At 42.7% G+C, this 19,764-nt stretch overlaps 1 protein-coding gene across 1 annotated transcript in view; it reads right to left on the bottom strand.

Annotated features, from left to right (window-relative positions):
- The window catches only part of LHFPL3 (LHFPL tetraspan subfamily member 3), a 442,507-nt gene that overhangs the window by 50,723 nt on the left and 372,020 nt on the right, over window positions 1-19,764 (bottom strand). Inside the window, exon 3 of the mRNA XM_053254159.1 lies at window positions 14,515-14,562. Coding sequence (XP_053110134.1) covers window positions 14,546-14,562 — 17 coding nt within the window. The 3' untranslated portion in view covers window positions 14,515-14,545. The remainder of the gene's footprint in view (window positions 1-14,514; window positions 14,563-19,764) is intronic.

The raw sequence follows: 19,764 nt of genomic DNA, 5'->3' as shown, positions 1-19,764 counted from the left end.
CAGACAGAAAGATGCTGTTCTCACTCGCCTAAACGTGTGTTCATGTGTGTATGTAATGCTGACATGGGGGAGATCAGTTGTTTGGTAATAATCTCACAGGCTCTGAATAATGTAACAAGAGACAGAACAAGGAATAACTAAGGTGGTAGATCAGTTTTCAAATGAACTAATAACATTATTCTGTAAGAAACCATCACCCATAGTTGACTGGGGTTATTTACAGGTCAGCTTGAAGACAAATGGGCTTCTGTTCCTTTCAGGCTCATCAGCAAACACCTTCACTTCTTCTGCAGATGTAGGGTCCAGTCCAGCTATGGTCTGATTCAGTGTGACCTGGGCTGGTCCAATCTGGAAATATCTTTTGTTATTCCCCCCACCCTCACCCGCCTCTGCTCCAAATGTTTTCCAAGGCACCAATAACAGTTCTAAGCCTTTTTGGATTTCCCCCTCTGTTCTTCCTGATAAGGAGTTGTCTGTGAAGAAGGTAAAGTTTATTGCTCTGCATATTTTTTTCCTGAAAGGAGCTCATTATGAAGCTAAATCCTGATATAGCTTCATTTATGAAGGAAAAGAGTCCATTGTTAAAGCTTTTACCATAAGCATTATAAAATTAAAGGCATTTCACAGGGGGAGTTATCTATATGTCCAATAAAGAAGTATCAGATTAAGATGACATTTTGCCATTTGAGCAATACAGATTCTGCTGCAATGCGTATAAGAATCTGTTTTAATTATATATACAGGATGCTGGTATCTTTAATATATGGTATTTCTACCTAAAGGTAGGGTACCTTCAAACAATACAAATTTTGGTTGGGATAATACTGTCTGGGGACTGGATTTTAAAACCTTGTTGATGTGTACTGATGATTGAAAAATGTAAATATTTTAGTATTTTGCGAGCAAGATTCATTGTAAGAATGATAGTGATAATACATAACATGCATATAGCACTTTACAGAGTTCAAGGTACTTCACATAAATTATCCATCAGCATAAGACAAGTCAGTATTACTATCCTCATATTGCAGAATGCTGAGGGCCAATCTACGTGTGATGTTTAAAGTGTTATCAGCCTGGATGGACTTAGTTATGCTTTAGTCAAAAGCAATCAGATTAGGGCCCACAGAGGGGTAGGGTTAAAGCACCCCACCCCACCATGGTCCCAAATGGCAGAGGGCCTCCAATCTGGCTGTTATTGACTAAAGCAAGCCTAAGCTAATCAAAGCAGGTGGCACTTTAAATGTCACATGCAGTTTGGCTTCAAGATTGTGACTTGCTTAAGGCCACCTGGTAAGCTCACGACAGAGGCAAGATTCAGACCAAGGACCACCAAGCTTACTCTCATAGCCACTACACGACACCAGCCAGCCACCACAGGCTTATACACATTCTTCTGGTCAACCATTGTGAGTAAGTCTCTCTTTCAGATGACGAGGAAGAGAAGTGTTTGTAAATCCACAAGTGACTAAAAACATAGGTTATGTCTGGGAAAGCAGAGTAGTACAATGTTTTGAGGGCTAACAAGTTTTATTGGACTTATTTGCAAGTGAAAAAGTACATATTTATAACACCAGGTACAAAACTCTTTTGAAGATGGTAGGAAAGAGCATACCTGAAGTTAATGTTTCAAACATTCTAAGCACCTGGATGGACTTAGTTTTGTCACATTTGACGTCACAGAGGTGACTTAGCAATAGCAATAGCACTTACATTTATATACCGCTCTATAGCCGGAGCTCTCTAAGCAGTTTACAATGATTTAGCATATTGCCCCCAACATTCTGGGTACTCATTTTACCGACCTCGGAAGGATGGAAGGCTGAGTCAACCTTGAGCCCCTGGTCAGGATCAAACTTGTAACCTTCTGGTTACAGGGCGGCAGTTTTACCACATTAGTACAATGTCTTTAATTTGGGCCAACTAACATAATTAAGTAGTGAGCAAGCTTAAGTTCCTAAGGACTCTTCTTCAGGCTAGGTGACTAGTAAACATCTAGATTTTAATCTGTTGATATACTGATCCGAAACGTAAACACATGTCAGTAGTCTGCATTGAAATCAATAGAACTTGTATCCAAAATAATGACTCTAATAACCTTGCAACTTGGGGGCAATTCTTCTTAATTCACCCCAGTGTAGTCTATACCACTGCTAAATGCAATCTGTGCACTATGTTTGTTTCCACTATGTAAAAATGGCAAAGTTATTTAAGGGATCAGGAGATGTGAATATGGTGAAAATGGCAAAGTTATTTAAGGGATCAGGAGATGTGAATATGATGTGAATATGGTGGTGGGTCAAACTCTGTATGTAAACTATGTGGCAGATTTGTGATGTGTCAGCTAAAAAGTGTATTAGCAATATACTCTGTGCATCTGGCAGGATGCAGAAATAAATCTAGGTGTTGTGTATGTGAACGGAACTGATGACTATACTGCAGAAAAAGAAGTGCTATGCTGTTAGGAGCAGAGTTGAGATTTGAGAGCTGCTCTGGGGTGGATCTTCTGATCCAGAATTTTGCAGCTTCAGTATGGCACGTTCATTGAACAGGAAAATCAATCAAGTTCCTTTCAATAGATTTTTGTGTCAATTGTTGGAGACCCTTCTTATATTTCCTTTAAAATGACATCTTTCCAGAAGTCTAGAAAATGGAAAATCTAGGCTAAGTTGGCACATTCTTTTACAGCTTCATTTCAGGTAAAGTTCTTAGGCCATTTATCCCCAATATTGCAGAATAAGGCAAAGACTATCATAACTCTGTTTGAACAAGAAGAGGGACTTTTTAAAGACAATCATCATTCAATAGTGTAATAAGACTGTGGCAAAGTATCATGGAGGAGTTAAGAGATCATCACTCTAACTCCTGCCATCCACTGGAAATCTTTAACAGGAGTAACAGTACCTGCCGCTGTGTTAAGGCTGAAAAACTGAGCAACCTAATTCTCTGTATATTTGTCATAAATAAGTCCCACTGAATTCAACAAGTATGGACAGCATTTCAGCCTAAACTGGGCAACTTTGTATATTTTTAATATCTGGTAAAGACGGGAAGATATCTGCTAAAATTTACAGGACTCTGCTGTACCTGACTCTGATGTGGTGAATGCTGGTCCTATTGTCTATCCTGCCTTGGTCTCCTGGGTGTGTGTGTGTGTGTGTGTGTGTGTGTGTGTGTGTGTGTGTGAGTGAGAGAGAGAGAGAGAAGCAAGATGACCCTAGCCTGCATGATCTCAATGAGTTGCAAGGGAGCAAACTGATCTGAAGGAGTTCAAATGCCCACAGCGTTTTTATGTCTCTTGGTCCTCATTACCTCTCCCAGACCACCCCCACCATTTAAGCTGGTGTTGGCTTAAAGGGACAGCCCCAGCCCTGGAGCTGAGCACTCTGATGCCTATCATCTGAAGTGCTCCCTGTGTCACTGAGCAGGCACTGAAGTGTGGAAGGTTTCTTGTATGATCAGGTCCAACTCTTCTGGTGAGTCCAGCTTGGGAGAGGGGGCAATTCTGGGGGTTCAGGTTCATCCTTCTTGTTGTGGTCTGGGCCCTGCACCTCAACAGCTGGTGTCGGTGATGAGGATTTGACTGGCTCTTCCCCCTCGGGATCTGAGCCCTGGCTGTTGCTCAAGGTTGGGACTGTGATGCCTCCCTTTCTTATATATATTGCCAGAATGACAGAGTAGCTGTGGTTTAAGGAAGAATCTGTGATTAGGTATAGGCTTGTGCAAAATATGCCCATACTAGAACTCACAGATCTGGGATAAACTGCTGCTGGAGGGAGCATGGGTTACATAAAATATCTTAAATCTTGACGTTCTGCTTGAACAGATGATTCACAGCAGAAATATTAGAAGGAAAACAATTCCTAAGTGACTGAAAAGATATTGCTCCAGAGCCATGTCAACTTAAGAACTGTGGTTAAGTTCAGATCTCTACCATTAGTAATTTCACAATTATATGATTCTTCTCCTCAAGAAAAACATTTTTTTAACCTAACAGATTTATGCCATGGTATTGCACCCCAGTATTATTCATATACATATCCCCTACTTGCTGGCTTCCCAAATGCACCTGTTGGCCACTGTGTGAAGCAGGATGCTGCAATAGATGGACCCTTGGCCTGATCCAGCAAGGCTTTTTAAATGTTCATATATACTGATATTATCTTCTGTGTACAAAAATGGTACAGGGCACTCGGGTCATTTATATCTACCCTCTGTTTGCTTAATGCTATTTCCCCCCCACTGAGACTAATTTAAGAGAACTGTTGACTTAATGCTGACCAATATTTAGTGGAACTCTCTCTTTTTGACCTGGATAACGAGATCCCACTCTTTAAGGAGGCTCATGGAATTCAGATTAACATTTCAAGCCAAGGCCATATTGCACTGAAACATGGCATCTATTTTATATGACTCATTTTTCCATGGATAGTTATTGCTATTGCAATATTGACAAAGAGCTACTTGCTGATACTGGTGTACATCCAGGCTAACCTTCCACTAATGTGCTAGGGTTTTCCATTGCATGGTGGGTGGGGTTGGCAATTTTTTACAATCTCCTTTTCCCATTGCAGCTGTGCCTCCTGAAACTATGTTCCTGAAGGTTGAGGGAGGCTTAAGTGGCTGCAGAGACACAGGGAGATAACTGAAAATCACCCCTTCTTGGCACAATGGAAAACTCTGCTGTGTCGATGGAGGATCTGTATGTCGGTCAGTGTCTATGCCTTTGTAAACCTGGTGGCAGTTGACAGTGGGGGAAAGGGCCTGTAGAAGACATGGGGCCTGGGGCCAAACCTTGAGAGAAACTGCAGTGGAGAAAACCTTGAGTTAAACTACTAGGCCAAAATAATTGTTATTTCTGTTTTGACAGCTCAGTCATTTCCCAGTTTAATAATAGATGCTATTTCTCAGATCATATAATCTCCAGAGATTTTGTTTTACAACAGCAACTAAAGCAAATTGGACAAAGTTTCTCTATGGCTTTTTCAATCATTTGTCCCTGGTGCTTTCTGATTTATTTCTAAAGATGTCCTTGGGCACAAAGAAGGTGGCAGCAATATTACCTTCCCCCGCCTAGATGAACCGAGAACAAGAATCCCTTGAAGAATATATGAGTTCTTATTCTAGTGATGGCTTTAGGCATTTAGAAAGGCTATTGGAAAGCCCCAAACATGCAGAATTAAATTGTAGATTTTAGCTCCAGCAGCCCTGATAGACACATCAGTTTCTTTTTCCTGCTGGCTAAGTTAATGAACTATATCTGGCTCATTTCTCCTTGTGCAATACTGAAGGTATATGGTTTAGATACCTTTTTATCTCAGTAACTAGGCAGGAATACTACTTCAGAAATTAAGGATGAAAATAATAATTCCACATCATTGTTAATGAAGAGACATGTTAAGCTCATTCATACAACCATTTGGGAGTGGGTTGGAGGGCAGACAAGCTCCTACCCCATCAGCAGTAACCAAGCAGCACCTCTCTTTGGGTCTGCAAATCCTGGAAACAGATACTCAAGACAGCTACTGGGTCTGTTGCCAAACTCAGCAGTGGCAAGCCCCACTCCATGGAAAGTCCTCCAGGGGCACCTCTGCCTTCCCAGCACTGCCAGCAGACTGGAAAAGCTTCATGACTTCAATGGCTACCCTTCCATTGGCCATGAAGAAGCAGGAAGCCGACCTACCTCAACAACGCCGCTCCAGCTTCAGGATCACAGAGTGTGATTTGCTGGCTACCATATCCATTGATGGCAGCTGGGGGAGGGCAGGCAGGGTGCCATTCGACCAGTTGAGTTCTCATGACCACGTGAGTTCTCATGACCAGAGCATAAAGGTAGGAGAGCTGCCTTCTCCTCCATCCTCAGTTAAAAGCTGGGCACAAAAGCTGAGTAGCCACCACCTTCACTCCCTTCTCATGGGACAAAAGATACTGAGGAAGGTGACCAAATGCTGTTGTGTGTGTTTAAGTATCTCTCATTTTTACAAGTGGGCTTCTCAGAAGGTGCTAGCATAAATAGTTCATCTAGCTACATTTCAGTGTGTGGGGTGGTTCGGTCTTCCAATACCTTACTATTAACTTCAGTTTACCAACGGAATCTGTCCACAATTTCAAGCTTCTCGATGATTCTGAAGAACGCATATTGCTGGTAGATACACTTGAAGATCAGGTGTATTCCTGAGAAGCTGGAGCTGGTCCCCAAGATGACATCAGGTTCTTGGCTGCCTCCTCTGAGAATGCTGCAATAATGCAGAATCGCCACATCATGTACACCAAGTCTGTTTCCAAAACCTTTGGCTGCAATTTCCAATATTTACTTGGGAAGCAAGTTCCATTGAATTAGGTCAGGCTTGCTTCTGAGTAAATGTATACTGTACAAACTCAGCAAGTTTGTGGTATTCGAAGTTTGGCTTGGAATCATGTGTATTCTTTGCCCTTCCTGAAACTAAACAACAGCTACTGAACACAACAGCCTTGTATAGCATAGGAATGGGAGTTTCACAAGAGCAAAGCAGAATACCACAGGATAAATTCCCATGAGTCAGATCCATTTCCTGCTCTGCTTTCCCTTAAAGGAAAGCAGGTCTTGTATTGTAGCAAGTATGACTCGCCCTCTTTGTTAAGCAGGGTCCCACCTGGTTGCATATGAATCAGAGACTACATGTGTGAGCACTCTAAGATATTCCCCTTATATTAGGGGATGGAGCCAATCTGAGAAGAGTATCTGCCTGCTTGTATGTAGAAGGTTCTAAGTTCCCTCCCCGGCATCTCCACAATAGGGCTGAGAAAGACTCCTACCTGCAACCTTGGAGAAGCCACTGCCAGACTGTGTAGACAAAACTGAGCTAGATAGATCAATGGTCTGACTCAGTATATGGCAGCTTCCTATGTTAATGGTGGTGGTAGCCTCACCTTGCCTCACTGTAATGCTGCCTTTAGACTCTGTGTTGGGTGTATCTGTAGCTCTATTGCTCATCCTGACCTAACTGGGGCTAGGTTAGCTGGATCTAGACTAGACTTTGAAAACTGTATGAGGCTGTTGTGGGGTACTCTATAGCGAATAATAATAAATAATAATGCTACATCTTCCAATGATTGAATAATTTGAGGAGGAATGGGTATACACAAGATTTCAAGTCAAACTTTGCACACGATAAATATTTGAGCTGGATTAGCTGAGGAGGCCAGGATACATTTCTTCTGTAAGCCCTGGAAGGAAAACGCATTTTGTGCATCACTAGGTGTGACAATGAGCATGTGCTTTGTTCTTCCCAGTATTCCCAACAGAATGGCCTCCCTCTACCTCTAATTCAAGATTATATCAAATGGTTGCTTTTAACGGGGTAGAAGGGCTGTACAAAGCTTTACCTGAAATACGTAGTTGCTGCCAATAACTTCCCTTCTCCCCATAATGTCAAGTTGAAGAAGACATGTGACATGACTTCATAGTGGTTAGCATTTTCCTGCACTCACATGCAGCAGCTAATTCAGAGTCAAGGAGATGTGGAAATAATAAATGTGATGACATCATGATAGCAGTAGTCTACTGGAGAGGTTGGGCATAAATATCTTAAATAAAAAATAAAAGATGTTCCTGGGAGATGGGGAAGATTTGCTGATCAGTGGCAGCCACACATTTCAGGGTATATCTAGTTGGTTTCTAAAAGCCTAGCTGTAAAGGGCGGGCTTTGCTGCCCAGATCCATTCAGATCAGTAGGACTAGTGCAGTATGGTGGTTGAGCCAGCTGTGAAAGGGAGGTCCCCAGTTCAAATGTTGCTCTCATGAACTTGATTATTTGTCAATGTCAGCCCACTTGGAATATGGGGATAATAATACTGAGCAACCTTACAGGTTGCTGTAAGGATTACGTAGACAAAAAGACTAAATATTGTTGTCAGCTGTACCATTAAAAAAAGGCAGGCTCAGTACAGCTCACATAATGGGACTGGTTCAAAGTGGGTATGGAAAGTGTTTTGACATCCATAATGTCTAGCTATATTGATGGATTTATTGATTAAGTGCCGTCAATTCAGTGTCAACTCTTAGTGACCACATAGATAGATTCTCTCCAGGATGATCTGTCTTCTACTTGGCCTTTAAAGTTTCTCAGGTGCATTTATTGTAGTCATAGTCGAGTCCATCCACCTCGCTGCTGGTCATCCTCTTCTTCTCTTTCCTTCAGCTTTCCCCAGCATTAGGGACTTCTCAAGGGAGCTGGATCTTCACATAATGTGTCGCAAGTATGATAGTTTGAGCCTGGCCATTTGTGCCTTGAGTGAAAATTCTGGATTGATTTGTTAGATGACCCATTTGTTTGCTTTCCTGGCTGTCCATGATATCCTCAAAAGTCTTCTCCAGCACCAGAGGTCAAAAGTGTCAATACTTTTTCTATCTTGCTTCTTCAAAGTCCAGCTTTTGCATCCATAGAATGTCATGGAAAAAACCATTGCCGAACGATTCTAATATTTGTAGGTATAGACATCTCATGGCATCTAAATATCCTTTCCAAGGCCTCCATTGCAACTCTACCAAGTGCTAGTCTGTGGCATATTTCTTGACTGCTGGATCCTTTAATGTTGACGGTTGATCCTAAAAGGCAGAAGCTATCCACCACTTCAATGTCTTCCTTATCAATTTTGAGGCCGGTTGCTGTCATTAGTTTAGTCTTCTTTACATTTAGTTGTAGTCCCATATTTTCACTGTGCTCCTTGACTTTCATTACTAGAGCTTGCAGATCATCCGCATTCTCAGCTATCAGAGTGGTGTCATCAGCATAGCCAAATTATTGATGTTTCTTCCTCCAACTTTAAAACTATGCTCATCTTCTTCCAATCCAGCTTCTCTCAGTATATGTTCAGGATATAAGTTGAACACACAGAGAAAGTATACAGCCTTATCTTACTCCTTTGCTGATCTGGAACCAGTCTGTTTCACCATGTTCCGTCTGGACTGTGGCTTCCTGTCCTGTGTATAAGTTTCTCATGAGAACAATGAGATGTTCTGGGACGCCCATTTTTCTAAGGATATTTCACAACTTGACATGGTCAACGCAATCAAAGGCTTTTCTGTAGTCAATAAAGCACATATTGACTTCTTTTTTGTATTCTTTGGCTTTCTCAATTATCCAGCGTGCATCAGCAATGATGTCTCTTGTTTCTCGGTCTTTTCTGAAACCAGCTTGAACATCCGGCATTTCCCTTTCCACGTAGGGCTTTAATCTGCGTTGGATGATCCTTAGCATTATTTTGCTAGCATGTGAAATTAAGGATATTGTGTAATGGTTTGTGCAATCTGTTCAATCTCCTTTCTTTGGTATGGTAGACTGACCTCTTCCAATCTGTTGGCCACTGTGCTGTTCTCCAAATTTGCTGACATAGTTTGGTTAGAGCCTTGACTGATTCTTCTTCTGTTGCTTGCCATATTTCTATAGCTATTCCATCAATTCCTGTAGCCTTCTGACTTGGTAATGACAGGAGCTATATTTAATTGATGGATTGATTAAGTGCTGTCAAGTGGGTGTCGACTGCTAGCGACCACATAGATAGATTTTCTCCAGGATGATCTGTCTTCAGGAGCTATATTAGCTATGCTAAATTGTTGATCAGCAGTATCTCAATAAGACAATAATTAAGGGCTGTACTCTCGTGAGCCTATTTATGTGCATGTAAAGTACTGTGCATAGGATTCTTGGATCCATTTTGGTATTGCAGCCCCTTCTCTGTGCTGAATTTCAAGCTGCTCCAACCCGCCCCTCCCAAGCAGATTCAAAACAGCTGACTGCATGCAAATTCAGCATGCATACCCCTCTATAGCCATTGTTCACTGGAATACCATGAACTATTTCCTAAAAGAGATAGAGCAGTAAGAAATGTCTCCAAAATTAGACTACTTAGATGATAAGCAAATGGAAACCAGAACACTGAGATACAAGATATTAGTTCAACAGCGTGTGCATCACTGCAGTATAACATTTAGTCACATGCAATTACTTGATAGCTTAATTTATTCTCAGGTTAATAAAATGCTGACTTTTCTGAGTTTGCCTCCCCCACCATCTCTTCTCATTAGGTTATGCTGATTGAACAGAAAAATATTAACACAGAGATGAGATGATACTGTGTGGCCTCACATTTGGCAATATGTTTGTTATGCCATTCTTTTCTGAACAGCAACAGGAGACTGTAAGTAATTTCCCTCTCATGATAAAAGGTAGATGGCATATCATCTGCTCACTTCATTGATATTAGGGAGCATCAATGCTAATCTTAATTAGTTTTCCATTAGGAAGCATGGCCTCATGACTATAGAAAGCATTTGGCTCTCTGAATATTTCCTCAGCTATCCCTTATGTGTTGTGTATAACTTGAAATATTTCTCCCTACCTTTAATTTAGCCAAGTGAATGAGAAACCCTGCTAGAAGAGTACATGCACGCTAGAAACAGCAAGGATGTCTTAGGGCCCTGCTACTCTGTTTTCCAAGTTTAGTCCTTGACCTGATATTTTTCTATGTACAGGGAATTGTATCCATTCATATGTACAGATCTCCAACTGCAACTTAAAGTGGTATTGTCCAGGGAAAGCTTTATTACTTGATTCTGCTGAAACTATAAACTAGACCCACAAACAACTTCAACAGCCTGTAGATAACTGTCAAATTTCCAATTTTTATGGCCACAGTAATTTCAAAGAGAGATGTAGTCACAACAGGGGTGTAGCTATAATTCAAAGAACCCGGCCCTCCAGCTCCTGATGGCCCCCTAGCTCTACCGTTCCCTATTTTCTTCATTATCTCCCTCACTCTGAGGGGCCGCTGGGGAGAGGGGAGAACCCAAGCCCCTCTAGTTACGCTCCGGAATCACAATAGGTTTTTCTGTTCACACACAAGGGCTGTCATAATCCCATATCCTCTTGCAATGTGTATATTGAATGTGGAGTTGTACATGAGTTCGGAAAACTGAACAAACTGCAGTTGGGCCATGATTGTACCTTGAAGTCCCCTGAGTCCGCATGCTGACCTCTTCGCTTCCCTCTTCAGCTCATGCACCATTGAAATCCTGCTTTGTTTAAACCATGGCTCTGTGGCTCATCTGAAGTTGGAAATGGTGGCTTAACTCTGATTCAGAAACCAGTCTGTGAAACTGAGATTTAACTTTGGTTAAACAACCACTCCCAGCTTTAGCGGAGTTGTGGAGCTGTAATGTAATAAACAAACCAGGATGCCGACATCAGAGCTGGAGCTCAGGAGATAAGGGAAGAGCATGTGCAAGCTCAGGGGTCTTCAAGTCATGTTCCAATTCAAAACAATCCATGGTTGTTTCATGTGAATTCCATGTCAATTGCTCCATGACGTAACTGTGCACTTTTCTGGAAGCTGCTGCAAAAAGCTGAAGCTGCATTTTGCTTCTTTTTGTTAATCATCCATAGACAAAAGGAGGATGGAGCAAAGCAGTACAGCACACTGACCTGTCACCTTAAACAATGTGGTCTCAAATTATAGCTTAGGATACAATGAAAATGAGGTTGGCAGTTACATTCCATTCCCCATTTGTAGATTTCATAGAATTGTGATTAGGTTTAATGGGAATGGGAAGCTTCGCTCAAAAGAAAACCAGGTTGGAAATTGGAACGATAGTGCAAGAAATTATATTGGAGTCCTGGAGATGCTGTATAACAAAATTGCTTCCTTGCTTCTGTCATGATCTTGAGGTATTTGGGTCATCTATATATTTAATTCTCTAAGGCATACCCGTAGCTATTCCCGTGTGTAGCAGCTCTTGTGAGAGTTCATGAGCAAAAGCATCTGATTGGGCAGTGGGGATTCCATATGCAGATAGGGAGGAGGAGCCTGTGAGAGCAGAAGCACCATGGTGATTAGGCAGTGGGGATTCCATATGCAGATAAGGAGGAGGAGCTTGTGGTGGTTAAGGTCAGTTGGAATGCAACTGTTACTGGTTGGAAGATATTCTTGATTGTAGAGGAGAGGAAGTCTGCAAAGAGAGGGGTTGTGAGAGAGTAAAGAGCCCCTTCAGGAGAAGGAAGCTGCTGTTGTGTGAATCAGATAAGGAAACAAGATGAACAAGATCTGTTAACTCAGGGAGAGGTGGGGGAAGAGAGTGGTAGAGAGAGAAAGAGAGAGAAAGGGAGGAGAAAAGAGAAAGAAGGAAGGATGAGGGATGGGCCTTAGCCTGTCAGCGGTCTGAGGGGAATAAGCAGCCATGGCGGCAGCAGCAAGGAAGGGCCCAGTCAACTACTGCTGCGGTTTGAGGCCACCGAGTCAACCACTTCAGCTGTTTGGACCATTGGCGGAGGGAGGCAAGCAGGCAAGGGATGAGCCCTGGCCTGTCAGCGGCCTGAGGTGAATGAGCGGCCATGATGGTGGCAGCAGCAAGGAAGGGCCTGGTCAACTACTGCTGCTGCTCCTGTGGGGAGATGCAGGAGTGGGGCTCAGGTGAGGGTGGGGTGGTCTCTGGGGATGAGCTGCAGCTTGGCCAATAGGCGCCAGCAACGCTGCAGTCACGACCAGGAGGGGTGAGGGGGATGGAAGCAATGGGATGGTGGAGGAGGAGCAGGAGTGCATCTCAGGTGAGGGTGGAGAGATCTATGAGGTGAGGGGGGCTGTGGCAGGGGGTGAGAGGAGCAATCAAGTACTAGCGTGCACTTATATTGGTATGTACACATGCAACAACAGAAGTTGGGGCCTCACTGATTTTCTTAGCATAGAACTAATGCAAAAGCCCAATAACCATTATTTTTACACATCGGTGGTTTTCAGACCATCAGTGGAATGCTGCAGTTCTTTAACAAGATCAGCACCCACATGGTTGCTGGGGAACCCCTGCACATCAGCTGCAGAATTCCAGCACACTGCAAAGGATTCTGGGAATTGTTCTATTTACATCACACACAGTTCATATGCTGGCCAGGCCTGTTGAGCATTACCAACAATTTGAGTAAACCTAGAATGCACTTCATAGAGCACTCAACACATTGCAAAATATTAATGATAGCAGGCCAACATTCTTTCAGGGAGGCTTGGCTACCATCACTGATCTTGTCACTGAGGAAACCCTGATATGTTTGGAACACAATTTGAAAATTTCTGCCATGTGCGTTACTCAGAGGACATATGGATTAGCAATGAAAGGATTCAGGAACGATGGATAAGTGCTAGGGTGCAAGCCAGATCACTGATATATGTGTCAGTGTAAGTTTGTTGACTTCCAGTATTCTCTTGGGCTAGATAGAGAAGCTATTCTCACGATCAGTGGAAAGCAGGCTAAGGGTGCTCAGGCCACTTTCCACCGATCGTGAGACTCACCGGGCTCGCAGCCGAGCCCAGCTTATTCAAAGCAGGTAACCCGCTTAATTGCCCCTGCCTTAAGCCCAGGTTAGCGGAGCAAGCACTCTGCTAACCTGGGTTTGCCGATTGTGAGTTGCCGCAGCGTGGCAACTCATGAGTAGAAAACCCCCCCCCCCCGGGAGGCTGAAAAGCAGCCTCCTGGCTCAGGGGTCTCTCCAGCATGCCCTGCGCGCTCCCGATCCCCCTAGTCCCTGCCAGCTCTATAACAGAGCTGACAGTCGTGTGGGCGGCTGCTTCGGCTGCCCAGAGCAGACTGACTGCTTGTCTGCGGGGAGAGCGGGCTTAGCCCGCTCTCCCCGCAAACCCCATCCAGGCTCTTCTCACTGATCGTGAGAAGAGCCTCAGAGAGTGATGGGAGTAGAGAAGTAATTTAGCAGAACGGGCCACACAGCTGTGCAAGGATATGTATTGTTCCTTCCCCCTCAACAATCACTATCCTAGGTTCCTTTCCCCCTGGCCAGCCAGGGTCAGAAAATTCTAACTACAGTGCGTGCGGAAAGAGTACTGGAGAAGTGAGCAAAGGGGTGCAGGATCAAGGATAATGAGATAATACATCACTTGCTAAGTTCAATTTAAAAAGAGGGTTCTGGTTTTTTAAATGGACAGTTAGAAATATAAACCTCTATATTGCTTAACGAGATACTGAACAAGACTGGATCTCTAGAGTTTAGTGTTAGTAGCACAAGATCATTCATCTTATCCATCTTGTTCTCAGTCAGATTTATGCTTCCAGGAAAGTCTATTCAGCATGGGAACATGTAGAGAGATCCCTGCATGTTGATGGAAACCTATTGCCCTTACTAAATGGAATATCAGCTCTCATTATAGCAAATTATGTCATGGTAGCCTTGCATGGACAGCTTCAACTTGCTAAATAAGAGAAATAATACATACATAAGTAGTACAACAAGGCAATCACTGTAAGAACCATGCCTATGCATCATCTGCTAATGTCCTTTAAAAAGGAGATGGGACATTTTGTTTTTTAAATGCAAGATTAGCAATATCAACATCAGCATTGCTAAAGAAGAAGCTGAACATGCTACCCGATACTGTAAAATACAGGATGATAGCAGAAAGCCATGCAGCACACTTTGGCAGAAGCGCACAACACACTATATAGCATGTCCCAGAGGGTGCCATGCTTCCACTTACATTAGTCAGTTTCCCTCTACCTTTGCTTGTTTTAAGCATTTCCATCGTCTGCACGGGGAAAAAACAGAATCATTAAGGTAAATTTTTAAAATGCCACACACACAAGCCAAACAATTCTCATTATTATTTTTAAAAAGGTTCAATAAATATACATATCCTATTACACGTCAGTTCCCAGGACTCTCTCAGATTTTATCATCACACCAGAGTTAGAAATGATGCTGATCACAAATCCAGTGCTTGCTTGTAATAAGTTTTCCATGCACGACCTGCCACATTTAAAGTACACTCACCATGTGTGTCAACCTACTTATGTGCAGTTCTAGCTAGCGCATCAGTAACCCACAGCCCAAGTAGGCGTGCTAAGGCAGCACACTAACTGATCAGCACATGTGGTCAGTTCATTTAAACTTGAGGGGGGCGTATGTGGAAATCTAACTGGGCTTGCACCCCAATGGTGCTTGATATTTGCTTTTACTTTCTCGCTTATAAATTAATGGCTTCGTTCAAACTTCTGGGACCAGTACGGCACTGAACGGGGGCAAAACTACAGTGTGGACTAGACCCACCTCCCTTCCTTGATAGGCGGTAGCCACCACATAATCCTCTATCTATCATAATGCTGTGCATTTCACTAGTATTATGAGGTAGTGCTGAGTATGCAGAGAGGCCACAAAATATTTCCCAAGAATATACACCACAGGAGTGCTGCTTTTGAAAATTTTAAAAAAGTGGGGATGACAAATTATGTGCAAATATACCAGTTTGGGAAGCAGAATGCAGTGAGGGAGAAAAACAACGTAATATGGTTGCATAACATTCCACATATAAAAGAAACAAGGTTCCTAAGAAAGCTTTTATTTTAAATGCTATGTCAGCAACAGTGGTTAAAAAAAGACATAAAAAGAGAAAAAAAGAGCATAGCCACAAGTCAGAGCTAATTATTTTGATCAAACATGAAACCACATCTGAGATCAGCTGCTATTCCCAAACATATACTAATTTATGTACAGTTTCTTATGAGGAACCACAATAACTTCAGGGAAAGCGTTTTAATCTCAAAGGCTTATTAATACCATGGGTTATCTCTTAAAAAGCACATGGATTGTGTTAAGGACCTGACTCTACAAAACTGTTATTCATATGTCCATAAAACGAATGTTCAAGTAGAATGAATTCTCAGTTTTCCCTGGAGTCACTGGACTTAATTATGGCAGTAACCCAATGATCTGGATTCACGGGCACTTTCAGCTTTTATAGTGCACTCCACTGATACCAAGGATGCACAACACAAACACCTCGGTGTGCTTGAACAACCCATGACTTGGTGTGCAGGGGCTGAGGTTAATTTTCAGCACATTAATTATTACATTAAAATTAATCATTTAAAACATTAACAAAGGATAGAACAAAGGGGATGGTGTCAGTAGGCTCAGGCCCAGGGATAGTGAGCATCTCGTCTCAAGCAGACAATGAGCTGCTGCTTCTCATCAGCAGGACAGTCCAAGAGCTCTTCATGGCTTCTGCAGTTGCTGCAGGATATTCTACCTGTGGGCCAGCAAAAAAGTCCCTATGGGCCAAATCTGGCCCTCAGGCCTTATGTTCTGAAGGCCTGAGTTATACAGTATGGACAAAAAGCAACAACTAGTCTATTGTCCAAATAAGAGCATGGTGAAGGATTGATTCACAGAATGCATTACATAGTTTCACTGGTGGCTGGTAGGGACAGGACAGAAAACAAGCCTCATGTGAGGCTTTTGAGGCTCCTCTCACCCCGTTCCAGCTGCCTCTCTGTCTCCTGCCTCTCCTTGATGCAGGGTTAGCCCCAGGCATACTGGCTGGTATTCACTGGGTTGGGAAACATATTTCCAACTGTTTCCCTGCCCAGCCCAACCCACACTACCCAACATTAAATACTAAAAACCCAAAACAACCTGCATTCCACCCTTGCTCCAAAGAATGAAGAGTAGAAACTTAACTTTTCACAATGATCTAGTGAGGCTGGTTAAGCTGTGAGTTAGTGACTTGCTCAAGAGTGTCATGGCTGAACAATTTATATTTTATAGCTGCTTCCCACACAAACACAAAGTAATCTTATACAGATTTAACTAAGAGTTTATTCAGAAACAACTCCATTTTCTCCCCCCCCTTTTCTTTTCTGACTCCACCCCCCACATTTTGTACAGGATCCCTAATGGGACAAACTTCTAAACAACAAAACATAAATGTTACTGAACAGAACACAACAATTTGCATTTGGGTTTTCCAGTTCAAAGCCCAGTGCTTGAGCCACTGCAGCACCCTGGCCAAGTGAGAAGCCCTGACTGTCTCCAGAAGGCTTTACAGGCAGGGCTTCTACCCCGAATCTCCTTCAGAAGAGAGTGTGCGCGTTCACACACCACCCAAACATACCTCAAAGTCCCTTCGAGATCCTTGGACCCACTCCACACACACTGGGCTTGTCTTGTGAATTCTAGCTTATCTCAAGGTATTTCCGAGTTTTTTAAATGCTGGTTTTAAGCTACTTTTTCTGAAAATGGCGGAGCAAATAGGGAGAGGCACTGATGTAGAATCAATAGCATGATAAGGATACTCTCTTTACAAATGCAGATGTAGCTCTTTAGTGCTCTCCCCCCATTGGCTAGAAGGAAAACATGTGAACTTGCTGCAAGCCTCTGCCTGTGATTGCCTAAATCACACATCACATATGTCCATACAATCAGTCATGTGCCTGAACACAGGTGGGACTGGAGTGGATTAAATATGTATTCAGTGAACTAGCCCTTAACTTTAATTGCTTATACTGCTCACCAGTGTAAGCAACAAGAACTGCATTTTAAAATCAAAATTTGTTTTAATTTTCTAGAATAAGAAAGCTGGAGTTATTACTGTAATGGAAGTGTCTTCTGCAGTTCATGTATTTATTGGACTCAATAATATGACTCAGTAAGGTTTTAAAATAAGCTTATGTGTATAAGTCACAGCCTGCCCAACGAACACTCATGCTTCAGTTTCTGTTTCTGGAAAATTTCTAATCCAAACCTCTAATCCAAAGGAAGTAATGCTTTCATTAAGGCCAGCTAAAAAGTAACAAAGTATCAAACAGCGAGCTTTTGAGCTCTACAGAACTCTCCATCAGACCAGATGGTAAGCAAAAGAATGAGAGGGGAAGGGCACATGTTGGAGGTACTCTAAGGCAGGGATTCTCAACCTTAGGTCCCCAGATGTTATTGGACTTCAACTCCCATAATTCAGACCCCAACCAAAGGCTACTGGGGCTGGGGATTATGGGAGTTGAAGTCCAACAACGTCTAGGGACCTAGGCTTGTGCCCGAAACGTTTCGGCAGCCATTGAAAAGGCCGCCGAAACGTTTCGGGTGTCGGGACAGATTCGGTGATTCGGCGCCGGCGGGGGTAGGGCTTTAAGGGCGGGGGAGAGTGTACTCACCCCCCCCCCGCCGCGTTTCCCCCGCCGGCGCTCTCCGAATTTGAAGCCCCTCGGGGCGGCAGCGTTCCTCCTTGCCGCCCCGTTTGCCCCCTCGGCCGGAAGTGGCTGGAAGTTCCGAGCGCGCGTGCGCGCGCACGACGCGCGCACGCGCGCTTGGAACTTCCGGCCACTTCCGGCCGAGGGGGCAAACGGGGCGGCAAGGAGGAACGCTGCCGCCCCGAGGGGCTTCAAATTCGGAGAGCGCCGGCGGGGGAAACGCGGCGGGGGGGGGGTGAGTACACTCTCCCCCGCCCTTAAAGCCCTACCCCCGCCGGCGCCGATAAATATCGTGCACATCCCTATAGGGACCCAAGGTTGAGAATCCCTGCTCTATTAGAAAATATAACATTTTTCTAGTTCTAAGAAAGATAGAAAATGTTATAAACTAAATATTGGTTTATAATACATGAATCCACTGAGCATATTACTAACACACATTTAGGTTAAACAAATCAATACACTAGTTTGCTTAAACATTCAAGGCAGGTTTTAAGGAAAGCATAAACTTTATTTTTTCCATAATTCAATTTCCATCGCTCCTGGAACCCTTGATTGACTATCCAGTGCTCCTCAAAGACCTCTTTAAAATACTTATTGGCTTGGTCCCAGCACATACATATTCAAGCAATAAAACAGGAAATGATCATTTTTAAGGAGACCTCACTGAAAATAAGGCAAGTCATTGAAAAAGCAATTGACACTTCCATAAAGAGCCTGCAATAAGTAGCGAGAAATCAAGAAAAGTCACCAACCAAAATGAGATTTCTTAAAGTTTACTGCTAGATTATCACCTCTCTCTGTTAATTTATGCTTGTATCTCCCTGGCTTGCATATTGTATCAACTAATAAGGGTCTATTAATAGATTAAGCTGAGCGCCTTGAGTCAGTGAGAAATATTGTTGATAACCTTGCAGTGCATCAAAGACAGCTGATAGTGATGAATCTTTTGGATGTTTCTAACCTTTCTAATATTTGTAGAACAGAAACTGAACATGTTATTTTTGACCTCTAACAGCAATAAGTGTTTCCACATTTGTGGCTTTAGCTCCATTATTTCTAACAGAGGAGCTCTTACCCCAGGTAGAAGTCTAGGGCCTCCACACCCCCTGGTGCTTCCAAATCCTTTTAAGTCTGTCCCAGGTAGTGTGGTTCCATTAAAAATGTGTTTAAAATACTCGGGGGGGGGGGCTCAGAAGGCCTTTAGGTACAAGCTCCAAAATTACCTAGGTACACCTCTACCCCTACATCTCTTCTTCATCAATCTCTTAACTGGGTTTCTTTTCCTTTCATTTTTTTCTTATTCTCTCACATATGCAATACTTTTATTTGCCTCTTATTTTTGCTTTAAAATTGCTAAAAGAAATTGCTAGATAAATTTGCTCTTTTTAGCAAATTTTCAGTGCCTTTTATTAGCACAGAAAGCTCAAGAGAGGTTTAGGAGGGGTGGAGATTTCATCCTTCCATGCAAGGAGCAGTCTGTATACTTTTGCACGATTACTGTCTTTGCATTAACATTGTTTATATAGGTTCAAAAACTTAATTATAAATTAAATATATGTTATTTTGTTAATCCTAGTACAAGTCTCAACACTGTATAAAATTATCTATTTTGAAACACAATTGTTAGCACTTTTCTCTCTCACAATGTCACCTTTATCACATTCAAGTCACAAAATAATTTGATACCTGTTTTTACCAGTCTGTAATACTTTTCATACACGTTTTGTGACTGAACGTTTCCTTTAAACCAGTTTAAAACAGAA

Source organism: Hemicordylus capensis, chromosome 5 (genome assembly GCF_027244095.1).
Source record: "Hemicordylus capensis ecotype Gifberg chromosome 5, rHemCap1.1.pri, whole genome shotgun sequence".
Classification (NCBI taxonomy): Eukaryota; Metazoa; Chordata; class Lepidosauria; order Squamata; family Cordylidae; genus Hemicordylus; species Hemicordylus capensis.
Note: the sequence above shows the minus strand (reverse complement) of the source record. Positions and strands in the feature narration are given on the sequence as shown.